This window comes from Aphis gossypii, chromosome 1 (assembly GCF_020184175.1).
Source record: "Aphis gossypii isolate Hap1 chromosome 1, ASM2018417v2, whole genome shotgun sequence".
Taxonomy (NCBI): domain Eukaryota; kingdom Metazoa; phylum Arthropoda; class Insecta; order Hemiptera; family Aphididae; genus Aphis; species Aphis gossypii.
Window position 1 is genome coordinate 6,878,829 of NC_065530.1, and position 16,104 is coordinate 6,894,932.

Sequence of the window (16,104 nt, forward strand, 5' to 3'; positions counted from 1 at the left end):
AAGGTTATAAAGAATAATATAAAAAACACAGAAAGCATTTAATTTGTATATTTTGCATTAGGTATTGCAAATTAAAGCTTTAATTCCCAGTTTTAAATAAGACATATACAATCAGTTTTATAATTTAGTATTTATGAATTACCCATAATATAGATACTCATAATTTAGGAGTGTATGATTTATCCAAAAATAATGATGCACTGGATGTTTATTTCTATAAACATAATTAAAATCTATTTATAAATATAAAATGAGTATTGACAGTAAATTTTAATTTCATTATGTACCTACATTAAACTACTATGTTTTACTAGAAAAATATAAAACAATTTAACAGTAGAATAGGTATTATTAACATATTATATGCATTACACGATGTACAATATACATTTATAATCTCCTGTCATCTCGGTCTGTCACTATAATACTGTTATAAATAATACTATATAATACTATAGATATATAGCTTGTTTTAGTTTTTTTAAATTTGAAATTTATATTGCAAAAAAAAATGTATAAACTATATAATTGTAAATTAGTTTGTAGTTGACTAGCAAGAATAAATATGGTTTGATTTCTATTTATTGAATCAAAATAGGTTGCACAATCATTTTATTTAAATCAATAATCAAGAAAAATTAGTTATTTTAAAGTTCTATACACTATACTCACAACATATTTATGTCTTCATGAACAGAATATAATTAATAGATCAAGTATAGATTAATATTTGATAATTCAAATATTGGGGATATCCTGTTCAATTATTATGCCTATTTCCAAGCTGTATACCTATTATAATATTTTTTTTAATACTGCAACAGACATACTATTATATCATTAACTAAAGGTAAGATATTATATAACCGTTCATTAGTAAGCCATTAGATCATTTACCAAACCATTAGTTGTTTTAACTTATGATTCACTTAACTTGAATAATATAATTAATTTCTCACAATGATGTGAAGTCGTGAAGAAGTAATATTATTTAGTTTTATCTGAAGTTATTATATTGTTTATTGGATGTGGTATAAGAAATGCGTAGACTATAAAAAGTGATAATTTTTTTTTTTTTTTACTACTTTAATAAAGATGCTTTTGTGTATAATATAGGTAATACTAATACAGTGGTATTGATTTCTGAAACTATAATGGCTCAAAATATATATTTAGCCCAATAAAATTGTATATCCATAATGTTTATTTTATTTTATTATTATTTAATGATCAAGTGAGAAATATATCATAATTAATATACATATAAGTAAATTTAATAAAGTTGTACTATTAAATATATAATTAGATTAACCAAACAGTGTTATAAGCAAAGTATTTAAAAATACTTCGTATAAGAAAATGTAAATTGGACAAAAAAAAAATGTTTTAGTATTGTTTTTGACTTTTCCCAATATGGTGAAATTATTCTGCTAAACACAAAATAATTTTTATTTTTATGAATTTTATGCGTAAAAAGCTTTTTAATTTTAAACAATACACATTAATTAAATTCCATTACGTTCAGTTTACACATTATATGCATTTATACAATTTTCACAACAGTAAAAACATTTTTAACATAAAAAATCAATTTGATACCAAGGATATGACAAAATAACTTTGATTTATTGATAAAAAACGGATTTACATTATACAATATATTAGTTTATTTCGATTTTAAATGTTTTTTTTTTTTTTGACTAACTACTTTTTATTTAATTAACCAATCAAATTATTAATTGAAAATATACATAAAAAATAGTTAATATATTAATATGTGATAGCGCTTTAGTTGATAATTTTAGCAGAAAACAATATTATTTAGAAAGTATTACTTCATACGTGCGTTAAATTTTTCTAAAAATCACAGTTATTTTACAAACAAAATGAAAAATCAGTGTTTAAAATTTATTTATTTCTTTGAATCAAAATAGCACAGTATCACATTGTGATTTTAATTTTTATTACTAAATATAAAATAGCACATTCTATATATTATTATATTGTTGTATAAGTTATATATTTAGTAAATGCACTATTATACACTTTTAACTTTTACCCATTTATAGATATATTATAGATAGATATATTTATATGGTATTGTTATTTATCTGGTTCAGACTTTATGTATGTGGTGTCACACTGGTCATAATACACATAACATTATATTTGTAAGTAAATCGACTATAATGGCATTGGAGAGAAACGAAACATCTGTATTTTCTTCCAACAATAATATAGTATTGTGCATGTATTGTTTTCACACAATGTGTATCTTTATGTTTATAAATGTGTCTGCTATTATGACGTTATCTCGGGCAAGTAGCAACAACAAAATAACGTTACTTATCTAATTTTGTCATCGGTTGAAATGAAAAAAAATAACAAATTGAACGGAAAAGTGTGAATTACCGAGCGAAATCGTTGATGATGATGAATCGTTGTATATTATGTTAAGAGAAAATCTATATGTCATTATCAAAAAGATAAAATAAACTTTTGTCCATATGTAAAATATAACAAAATATATCATTTTACATTTCTGTAAATTATTTCTAATTTTATTTTTTAACGGAATCTGATACGAATAAAAAAAGTACAATAATTGTATTATACTTATCATGACAGTTGATGTACCGATTACAACTCATAAGTACAAAAAAGATTGAAGGGATCTCGTAGACAAATTGCGTAAGACAAAAAAAAAGATAGTCAGAGATTATGGGCGATAAAGCAATGGGACAAGGAAATGCGATGCACCATTTCATGCAATGGTGCATCACTGCTCGTGATGGTTATAGACTTATAGTCATTTAGAACTTTGTTAAATTCATCAAATTTACATTTAAACTGAATAATAATAATAATATTATCGTTACGACAGCGAAGTTTCGTCATTGTCAACATATCATGTAGCAGGCGCCCATTCATCATGGTTATACGTTTTTCTTGACGAATTCTTGATTTTGCATACATTCGTATATTATAAACTATTCACGCGGTGTTAGAATTTCATTAGTTAAATGAGACAAAACTAACACGCATTCCATTTGTTAAACTTCGTGCACGTGTTACGTATAGCTATTTTTGAACGCACATAATATTATATAATATAACCTATACCTGACCCATACTTCAGTCAATCCGTATCGGGCAACATTTGTATGCGAAACATTTTCTTTATTGTAGATACCTATTCTGGAAGTTCGTTCGTTCAGTTACACAGTAAATAAAGTTTTCTGACAGCCTTGAAATTCTCGGTAAAACGGTACCGTCTTCATCTCCTCGCCCAATGCCGCGCACGGGAAAATGAGAAACTTTTAACCAATATCCGACAAATGGATGTCTCTAATGTGGTTCAAGAGTCAACATTCTGAACTATTGTACGAACATACGCTATAATAGTGGTCGGAACTAAAATTTAATTCTTGAAATCAGTGGTTGAGTTACTTTGGGCACTTGAGATGGCGAGAACATTTTATGGACAAATTCCAGTTTCACAATTAAATTGCAGTAGCATTTTATAATACGCTGTAATTAGAAACTGCAGCCTCACAGTTCAACACGACAATTTAAATCACATACAATATCAACGAGTCCTTCTAATTCAGTGCATATGAGTGACTTAGACACACATTGTAAACTTTTCGAAGTAGTATTTTCAATTTGGACGTGACTTTTAACAATGTTCAGAAGTCAGAACTATCATGTTGAGACTAACTACTTAGTATAAGAAAAATACATATTTCTATTATCCGCTTACAAATTACGAATCTCTATATTTGGTAATTTTACTTTTTATTTTAATATAAATTCACTAATATTATTTAAATTATATAATAGGAAAAAATAATTCAAAATATATGAGTGTTAACTTTAAAAAATGCATCAAACCAAAATAAATGTCATGTCAACACTTAATTTGGTAATTTTTTTTAAAAGACGTTCAGCACTAAATACAAAATCAAGTAAAAGTTTTGTTTTTATTTTTTTTATAGATGTGGAATATGGTCACTATAGTTTGTTAACTATCAACGAAAATAAATGTAGGAACACGTATTTATAATGAGTAAATACAATTCAATAATTTCCGATAAAAAATGATTTCACAACAAAAACATAAAATATATAATAATTATGTTATATTGTATATTGTAATTTTTTATGAAACTCTCCCACAATTTTTTTTCTTTACGTACGTGAAAGTTTTGAATGATGGTCCACATACACCTACGTTTTGTTTATTATTAAAAAAAAAAAACAGCTCTGCTTTTTAATAGGTTTCAAATAGACTTATCATTGAAGAAATAAAGAATTATGTTAAATTTAAATTAAATGAAAAACCATTGAATATAAAAAAAACTAATGAGGATGGTCTATAGACATTAATTTCTAATATTATATTTTAATAGTTAATTAATAATTATATATTTATATAACTATTTACAGTTTATTTTTTTTTTTTATTTTAATATTGTAAGATTAAACTATTTTTGTTTAAATACAAAATATTATTTATTATTATAAATGTATTATACTAGTATAATGTAACTGTAAATTACTGCAAACTAAAATGTTTAGACAATTTCATTTTTATTTCATGTAATCCTAAAAAAAGTTAATAATAAAAAGTGAAAAAAATTTCAATAATTTTCTTAGTAATCGGAAAAATATTCCGCAACATCAATTTTCGATAAAACTGATTTTGAATTGAAAATTTAATTTCGAAGTTCAAAATGTTATGAAATTTGATATTAATTGCTTATAATTTTATAGTAGTTGTTCAAAAATGTATTCGTAGGAACTTGAAATTTTTACCTAAATTAATTATGTTTTATAATGATATTTTTTTTATAATATTCAAATTAATTTTAGACTATTGACTACTTTCACCACGAACCTATTAAATCGTTTTAAGATTAAATGATATTGACTCAAAAGTTATTAAAAATAATTATATATATTGAATATTCATAATAATTAATAGCACAATAAATGCGATTTTTTGGCCAAACATTAATTTAATCTATTGAATTTACTAGTAGAAAAATATAACAATATTAACATATTATATAATAAAATATATTTACTTAGTAACTAAATAAACTAACTAAATAAATTCTAAAGTATTATAAAATGATCACCAAACGTTTTATATACGATTTACGTTTATGGAATATTTGTATATTCCTAAGTAATTCCTGGAAAAATATTTTTCAATATTAATTATACAGGTAGCCGACTTTTCTAATCATTTTATTATTCCTATATCCTTTAAGAACTCACTCACGTTACATCATCAGCTGAGTCTACATTACTTTTCCCGGTTAATTTTGCAAGGTGAAAATAATGCAATATGCATTCGTCATGTGGTCTAAGAGACATTACAGTAAGAGTAACCTTTACATTTGTACACCACATTATGCCTTTGAAATGGGTAAAGGAATATATATTCGTGTACAATCCATTTCTGCGTGTAGTTATAAATTGGTTGAATAATGCATAGACTACTGCTGGTGAAATGTATATGCATCATTTATTTAATCATCAAATTTGTACGAGTGTAACAATATGTGCGCTCTTAAGACGTCTAAAACGTTTAGATTGATGTATGTTTTTTGTTTTAAATACGTTCTTCAATATAGTTATGCAGTGAGATCTTGCCTAACAGATACCTCCCAATAGTGGAGGATTTCTTGGGAACAGGGACTTTTTTTATTATTTTTCAATTGCAAAACCTTCGAATAGCGAACTTATATTTTAATCTTAACTTAAAAATAATGCAAAACAATGAAAGGAAATACATAACCTAACCAAGCTGAACGATTATTTTTTTCTCATCAAATCGAATTATACTTAAGTATGTGTCTATAGGTATCTTTTTTTATAAATTTGTTATTATATGAATACATTATTACGTATATCATTTAAAAAAAATTAAATATAATAACACTAAATAAATTTAACATATAGTGCATATTTTTTTTTAATAAATATTTACATACTCGTATTACTGAGTGCTAATGAATGGGATTTACATCTGAAATTATCATATTTTGTAACATTCATAATATACCATATGGACATACAGCTCACTAGTTGTAATAAAATATTTAATCGCATTATAATTAGACTCGATTTCTGACATCCTATATTCTTCGTATATAACTTGTAAGTGTTTATGTGTGTAAGTGAGTAACATATTAATGTAATAATGATATTATATAGAGTAATTCATTAGTTTGGTACATTCTCTTCCTGATATTTTCATTTAATAATGAATTTATTCAAACACTGATTTATAAATATTCTTAAATATACTTGAAAATTACATTTCCAATTTGTTGATAATTATCGTATTACTTAAGGAATGTTTGTGATGGTGCAAACATTCATTTTTTCAAATGAGAAGCTTTTTTTTCTGCGAATTATTAAGCGGATAATTTTTTTAAACAGTTTCAAGTACTTACCTAATTTAAAATTTTAACAAGTAGTTCATCAGTTATTAAAATATTATTTCTAAGGATAATAGTTCTTAAAAATATGTTGAAAATAATTCTATTTGGTTGTCGCGTTGCTATATGCGATTTGTATAATTATTTTATGATTTTTACGTATTATACCCACGTGTGGTTGTACTTAATGTACCTATTAATTCATTTTAAACTGTTATGAATAGTATAATATATATCAGATAAAAAATTTTCAATATTTTCATACTAATAGTATTACTTTTTATTTTTATTTTGAAAAATATTTATATATAAGTATAAAGTAATATATTTTTATTATATCATTATAATTATTCATTTTACTCATTAATTTCAGAACATATTTTATTACATTACTCATCTCATTTTAAATATAGGTTACACATCTATGGAAGTATAAATATTAATACTTGAGATTAAAAATTTTAATTCCTAGTAAATTCTTTAAAAATAAGCAGTTTTGACATTGGCTTGTTTTATTGTATGAATTGCATATGATGCTATTTTAAACATTGATTTCTTTTAAAATAATACTTTGGTCGTATGTATTTTACTAATATTAGTCATATTTATAAATTCACCACTATTATTGTATTTAATCACAGAATTCTCCTCAAAATATATAGTCGAGAATAAGTATGTTATAAGTTATTACAATATATAAATATAATACTAAAAATTATATTATAGGCAATAGATATATTTAATCTTAAACACACACATTCATCCCTGGTGTTATTTAATATTATAAATGATAATATAAACTTTAGTATGTACTCATTTTTTTTACTTATTTCAAACAATGTTATGTTGTAGTGGAGTAGAGTCAACGTCGATTATTCTAAATCTTCAACAGTATACTCTATACACCAATAGTTTCCAAAATATGTGCTATGACGCCCTGGAGAATTGGACTGTGTCTTTACAGGAGCTAAGAGAAATAATATTATCTGTCCTAAACATAAATTGGAAATACAAAGACAATGATGGCACTCAAGAATAACACTTCTACTATGTTTACGGTCGTTATTAAGTAGAAAACATGTAAACGAAACAATGATAGTTGCTTAGTTTAATATTCACAATACACATAATAATATTCATTAAGCATACCCGCTTCTGTTTTCATCTTAAACATTCAGTTATTCAAAATCTGATTTTTGGAATTATTAAAATCACTTAAGGACCATATTTTAAAGTTCTTAAGGTTTTATGAAGGTTTTCGAGTTCTTAGAAAATGTTCTGTGTTGATACTATTTTCTTTTATTTAAATAGAAACTCGTCTCTACTGTAATTAATTTAGTGGATTATTTTTTTTTAAAAAAAATTGATATACCTATCTAATTTAAAATTATAACAAGTAGTTATTATCAGTTATTAAAATGTTATTTCTAAAGATAGAAGTTTTTAAAAATTCTATTTCAAGTTCTGTTTTACAAGAATGTAAAATGGATATAATATTAGATATTTAGATCTAATATTTATGATAGTTGGACTATTTTAATAAACTATAAATATGTATTAATTAATATAAATTACTACATTTTTAATTACTATAACGTTCGTATTTTTTAAACTCATTAACCCGTGAATCTATTATCATTTGTATATCAATTAAAACTCAAAACCACTAGTAGGAATTTTGATTTGAATACCTCTACATTTTTAGAAAAAGCACGCATATTTATTACATCATTTACAAAAGTAAAAGGAAGTTGCAATTAAAAAGAAGTAGTTAGGTAGTATCAACGCAGAACACTCTCGATGTAACTGTCTACATAAATCCTCATGAACTTAAAAACCCGGTTTAAAGTAAATTTAATAATCCCAAAAATTAAATTTTTAATAACGGTTTATGTTATATTATTTAATATGCAGTAACATCATCGATAAATGTGTGAGTTATAGTTAAAGTTGATACCTATATAAAATAATTTGTAATATTATATTATAATAAATTGTGTGTTTCTAATTAAATATTTTAAATAATACTAGATTATTATACACAATAATAGTTGTGAATTTATAAACATGAATAGCATACAGCCAATATATGTAATTTTATCGATTATTGTAAATCGTAAATTGAGAAAATCAATATACAGCAAATATAAGATTCAATAAAACTCATTTAATCACTCTAATTTCTAATTATTTCTACCACCAAAAAGGATCAATGTTTTAAACAAGCAACGGCATCATCTACTGCAATCGATACAATAAAACTATAACATGTAAAAACTACTTATTTTTAGAGTATTTACTAGGCTTTCAAATTGTTAAGTATGTTTTAAGTATTAGTACATAACTAATTTATATATATATATATATATATATATATAGTCCATACTCCATAGATGTGTATAATATATTTGAAATGAGTCATAAATGTTTTGAAATAAATGCGCAAAAATATTAATCATGATGTAATAAACGGATTCAAAATAATATAACTTATACATAAATATTTTCTCATAATTGGAATGAAAAGTGATGTTATTGATGCTGTTTTTTTTTTGCTGATATGCATGCTATTATACCAGTACAAAACGAATTATTAATACATTGAGTACAACTGTACGCGGACATATAATAAGCGTGTATCGGTGAATAATCATAAATCACATATTATAGCAACTCGATAACTACGACGAGGATTTTTTTCAACCAGTGTTCATAATGTTGTAGAGAAGATTATGTGTGTCGTTTAAAAGTTTTCGAAATACCTTAACAATAAAAGAATTATCAGTCGAGTACAACAGCACACCGTATAAGCCTGAGCCTTACACTATACATTTTAACCCGGTGACCCGTTATGCAGTACCTATAGTAGTATTTTCAATAATATGTATAATATTATATGGACTGCTTCTAGTTTGATTGTCAGTTCTCGGGACGTCGGGCGATAATCCCTTGCGCTGTGTATATGTACTAAATATTTTCATCACACACCCACGCACTCTATTGTAAAAAATATAAAAATATAGATAGCAAAATATGACCAGCAGTACGATAGTTGAAAAAAAATAAAATACGTCATAATTATACGTATAACTACCTAAGATATCTATATATTATGTAAAAATTGAACAAAAGTTAGTACTCGTTAAAATTAAATGTATATTTCATTTTAATACACAAAAACCATTCTACTACTAATAATAATAACAGTACCTATGTATTTAAAAGGGTAAATGTTTAGTTTAAATAGTATTCCTAACCTAACTTGTTAATAATAGAAAATTATTTCCCAGGAGATAATTGAGATGAGAATATATTCAGTAAAATTCCATAAATGTTGATTAAAAATATTATGGGTAGGCTCTGCAATTAATAATTGTATTATACTAAAATATGTTAACGTTTTATTTTTGATTTTTTAATTATCAATTATCAACCTGTAGTATACTAATTTTTATCCTTATTATACTTTGTGATCTATTACTCTTGAAAATTGTTACTCTTACAATAGTTAAAAAAATTGCTTTTTATAAATAATAATAATAATCATATCTGTGATTTAATTTGAAAGTGTATTTTCCACATGATTAGTTCTAATATAAAAGTATAAAAAGTAATTTAATAGTTCACGAGAACGCTGTTTCTTACGAATATAAATACGCAATGTAACATTTCCGTACAATATTAGTAGCTGATAAGTCTTATGTCTCACCTCACGCGTTCATATAGTAAGATTTAATTATTGATTCTAAGTACTCGAATACATCTTTACTTAATTTAATTTAATTAAATTATACAGTAGATAGTAGGTACATGCATCGTAACTTAATATGAATACCAATTTTGTTATCAACGTCATACAATATTATGTTATAATATTGTTATTATTATAATTTTAAATTCCCGGTAATTTATTTTTCATTGAAGTATTTCTTTGGTGCAGCCCCTCATTTATTTAAAACATAAAATAATTTTGGGAGTATCATTAATTATTAATTAATTTACTTTGTCTTTATAAGCAATATAACTTAATAATGCTATATTAATGATTCACTGCAACATGTGAGCGTAAATAGATTGTTTGTTTCTATCGAAAAATAAATCAATTATAAATAATACTAGTTAATAGTGAAATATAAATCACAAAATAATTTTTATTAGAAATTTAAAAAAATATTCATTTATTTTAATATACATAAACTATACAGTATACACTATAACATCATATTACAATAACATTGATCTTTAATACCATTAATTTTAAAAGCTTTCTTTATTTACAAAAAAAGAAATCAAAATTCAAAATTCTCATTAAATAACAACATTTATTTGAATACAAATTCTAACTATAGACATAAAGACAAAGTTTAAATCTATTATAAAAATAAAAACGTGTAGGGAAACTTAAAAAAATTTAAAAAATTCTTAAAAATTATCAAAATATCCATACACAGAGAGATATATTATTTATTATATTATGACTCTTGTACAGGTTTAATTATTTGTAATTTAAAAGAAATAATACTATGTTTTGTTTAAAAGAATATTTTACACTGAAGAATTAAAAACTGAAAAAAATGAATTTTTTCAATTTAGAACACAATATATTCTAGTTGAAAGTGAACTAACGAGCAAAGTATAATACAGAATTTTAAGTATTAAAGAATAGTGAAAAAAAAAACTGAAGATTGGCAAGTTTAATGAAGTATATTATTATCGTTTTTAAATTTGCATGTTATAATAATAATTAAAAAGATAATAAATGTGTACAGTAAAAAGAAGTTTAAATAATTAAAAGATTAATATTAAAAAAATAATAATTTATGTCTTAAAAATGTAATTTTTAATTCTCAAATAATTTAATTTAGGTATAGTAATATTAAAACATAAATCATTTTAATAACACCAAAAAAAAATGTCTATCTACACCAACATAAAGATCAATAGACTTCTTAAAATTTTAAATAATTTTGATAAATTACAAATTTATGGTTATAAACAATATGAGTGGCCAATCACTAAAATTTCTTTAAGTAAATCGTTTATAAAACCATATCTACTGCAGATTACCAAAAGAGTATTATACAAAATAACAAATAGACACGCTGAAGAATACCGAGAATTACAATAATTACGATTGAATCAAAGTAATGTAATTTAATGGTCATAGTTATAAATGTAAGTATTAAAAAGGCGGACAATAATGAACAAGAAAATGAAAGTTATTAAGCTTCCAACGATTAATATGATCAAACAGTTTTAAGAAATCTATACAAATGATGTAAGCCTGAGAATTTTTGCACGAATGTACATAAATGTATCAATAATTATATACCTATACTTGTTCGGCTGTTTAAGTTTATACTAGAATTGGTCTTTTATTAAATAATATTAATAAGTTTGTAAGTTTACGAGAAGGCATATTTTTGAAAATATGGACTTTATACTTAGAAAATTTACAATCTGTGCTAATGAAGCAAAACAAACAAATATTATGACATAATAATATACAGGTACAAGTATTTACATGAATGATATAAGGAGAGAGGCCATCCAATGATGAAATTCAATGTGATTTGCAAAAACAATATATAAAAGTTTTAAGATAGTTAGATCTTTCGATTTTTGAATATTGATGCAGCTAGTATAATAATATGATTAGCATATTCAAGAAAACTTTCTCTTGAATGTATAGTTAAAAAGAAAATTACGGAAAACTGACTTTGCTCCTTAGGAAGTGTCGAATATAGCTCGTTATTGAATAAATCACTGTAATAGATGAGTTAAATTTTACTTCACTGAAAAATCATTGTACAGTGTACATAATGAAAAACGATTTTGAATGGAAACAGTTTTTCATGTTTTTATTTCTATTAGTGATTTATTTTCAATCATATATAAAATAAGCTGAATACATTATTATTAAAAAAATGATAAGATTTAAAAATTATAATAGTGTCAAATAGTCGTAGTTATTTAATAATAGTTATAAAATAGTTTGTATTACCATTCGTTTTATTAAAAGAGCTTTAAAATGTTTTTAACACGTTTTAAAAATCATTTAAAAACTATATTATTTGCAAAATTAGAAATTAATAAAAATTAATTTATGAAAATGTCGAATGAAAATGTATCTATTTATCAGAATTAAATTTTCAACTACTAAATTCAAACTAACAAGTAATATATTTTTTTAAATATAAATAAACTATAATGTACCTAAATGTCGTGCGTATTATAAGACTGTGAGACTCAGATTTATACTATAATAGTACACCATATATACTTTTTTATATTTTAATTTTATAATTTTTAATTTAGAACAAATTAAATATATAACTATATAGTAGAACTAAATGATAGTTTGAATTTTTTTTTTTCAAAGGTATGCATCAGTTATCAAGTTATGTATTCAATACAAGAGTCTAAAAGTAATTACAAGTTAACTTATTTAGTGTGATTTATTGTATGACGTATTGTATTCATGAACAAATAAAAATATCAATATAACAGTAAATAAAAATATCAAGCTTATTGATATTATTTTAATAAATTGATCATTTCCACTTAGAGTCTTCTTCGAATAAATGATTTATTGTTTTGCTATAGAATACATAAAAAAAAACTGTATAAGTGACAACATCTTCCATTTTCTAACTTGCTATCAAATTTATTCCACTTATTACTTACAGTTTACCTTACTATTTATTTGTTTTTACGACAACATTCATTTTCGTAGAAAACAGTATAAGCGTTTTTTTTTTCATCTGGTAATCTTTTTTACATTTTCTTAGAAAAATTTGACGTAGCAAATTGTGTAATTTAATTCAAATTGCATGTATGAAAAAAGTTACAATTACCTAATTTATCACGAACCACGAACCACAACCTGTTATTAAAATGGAAATATTGCTTAAGTAGTATATAGTTATTCATTGTTTATGCATTTCTTTCAAACAATCAAAAATATTATAATATTGTATAAGTATAAAGTTAAAAAATAAAAAAACATGAATTAACGAATTCTACGAATTTTATATCCAACAACAAACTTTATAGTTAAACAATGTATTTTTTTTTTTACCAGTTAATACTACACAATGTATATAAATCATAGAACAAAGACGGATCATGTGGTTTGATTTATCGTCGGTGACGAATTAAATATATTATGAAACTACTCGGTCACTCGGGGAAAGTAATAATAATTGAAGAATGATAAAATGCCAATTATTTCACAGTGAACGTGGTCAAAGCTGACGACCAAACACCTACAAACTCTCCCAAATTCAGATTCGTATTCAGAATACAAAATCGTCTGAATAATATAATCACATTCTTGAATCGAATGAAATATGCGATTTATATATTGTATACTATAAACTATTGACTGAACTATATTTGAAAATTGTTGATGATTTTATTATTTTGTATCAAAATTATATTTTTAATCTATGACGCACTCAATATTTTATAGTATTACATACATTATACATAAAACATACCGCATTGCCGTTATTGGACTAGTCACGTATCCGTTTATATTTTCATTATAAATATTATATTATATTATTAATAATTTAATAACAAAAATACGAGTTAACACATAAGCATATCATATTATATAATATCTTAGTTTAATTTTTTTCGAAAATTTTGAAACAAATATATATTTCAATAATTATGTAACAGTTTATAGTGAGGTTTATAAAATAATGGTGGTCTTATTAGTTTTTGTCTATATTATTGCTTAAATATCCGTGAGCTGGCGTAGTGTATAGGCAATTTCGGTACATTGATGTATAGGTGGCTTTAAAAGTTTTGAATAATGTCCCACGCTACTTCTTTCGATGAAAGAATTAAAATATTGATTTGAAAATTATTGAAATTGTTGTGATTAAAATAACATGTCAATTACGATACAGACAAAAGTGATTTTTATTTAATTTGACAACTTTAAATTTTCAAATTAGCGAACTACAGTCTTAGATTTAGTACCACAGCACTGGGAATATAATTTAAACGTTGATTGAATTGCGATAGAAAATAATGACTTAATTATCAGGAATGATTATTATTTTTCATTATATAGGTACGTATAAGGTGGAGAGAAAAAAAGAATATCCTAGAATCGCTGCTATGGAATCAAAACAAATAAAGCTTTTATGAAACGAAATTAAAAAATAATAGTAATAATAATAAATACGTATCGTGATATAAATTCAATAGTAAAATTGCGCACCAAAAAATAATTTATTATTATATTAAAAAAGAAAACTCGTTAGGTAATCATCATATCATTAGGTATCGATTCCACTATGTTATAGTAGATTATCATAATAGTATTTTATAGGCAGTGGTCCCAAACTTATGTTAAGGTTAGTCCTGGTATTATCTTGAAAACATGAAATGGAGGTGACTATATGATTTATAATTTTTATTAGGATATACTATACATGTTTTTAGTATGTTATACATAAGGAAAGTGACTTTTTGTTTATATAGTTAAGATTTACATAAGACAAAATGTATATATATAATACACATAGATTCATAAGTGTTTCATGCGTTAATCGAATCAAATTACGCGCAATAAATATTAACGTTTAGCATTGTGTGTTATCAACAGTGGCGCAACTAGGGGGGGGGGCTAGGGGGGGCTTAGCCCCCCCTGAATACGATTTAGCCCCCCCAAAAATAAATTTTAATAATTTAAATACTACAAGTAAAATTGTTTGTTGTCACTTGGAATATTGGAATTGGAAAAAAAAGTTTTCAAGTAAAATTATAGACAAGAGATTACGATTATTTTTGATAAATTATATTATTCAATATTGACCCATGGCCATATAGATATAGAGATATTAGATAATATTATATGGCCGTGTTGTATTGACCGAAAAATATCTATTTTTAGACTAGGATTGTGGGTTTTACTGTATTATGTAATATTAGTAATTGTATTGATAAGCTTTGTCGTACTGTCTTCTGTCTCATAATAAATTGAGTTTAAAAACTCAAGTAACAAATGAAGCATTTTGGCGAATCAAATATTTTGCTGTGCTGGATTCTGTAATTGAAAATCTCATTCGTCGTTTTTCTAATCAAAGTTTAGAGCTTGCTCATTCTGTCGACAATTTTGTTCTGCTTGATTTTAAAGAAAGCAAATTATTCATTAACCATTATAAAGTAAGAATACATCATATTTCAATTACAATGAATATAGGTATTGATTATGTGCTTTGATTCATGTTCTTTTACTACTATATTATAGGATCTGTTTCAAATTGATACTGAAACATTGATGGCAGAAATGACCGTTGCCAAAAATGCTTTTCAAACCACTTACCAAAATCAGGTATTAGGTGATCCAGAAAAAATGGCAACTATCATAAATGAGGCTACTTTTCCAAATTTATACAAGCTTCTTGGCGTCGCATATACTTTGCCAATAAGTAGTGCAACTTGTGAAAGATCATTTTCTGCGATGAGGCGAGTAAAAACATGGCTACGCTCAACTATGATACAAGAACGCTTTACAAATTTATCCATCATTCATATTGAAAGAGACATTTCAAACAATATTGATACAGAAAAAATTTTAAACAATTTTGCAAATTCTAATGATAGAAAAATACCATTAATTTATTAA

At 24.3% G+C, this 16,104-nt stretch overlaps 1 protein-coding gene across 1 annotated transcript in view; it reads left to right on the forward strand.

The window, feature by feature from the left end:
- The window catches only part of LOC126549211 (uncharacterized), a 53,734-nt gene extending 37,630 nt beyond the window's left edge, over positions 1-16,104 (forward strand). The window contains exons 2-3 of the mRNA XM_050197774.1: positions 15,424-15,641; positions 15,727-16,104. Coding sequence (XP_050053731.1) covers positions 15,424-15,641; positions 15,727-16,104 — 596 coding nt within the window. The remainder of the gene's footprint in view (positions 1-15,423; positions 15,642-15,726) is intronic.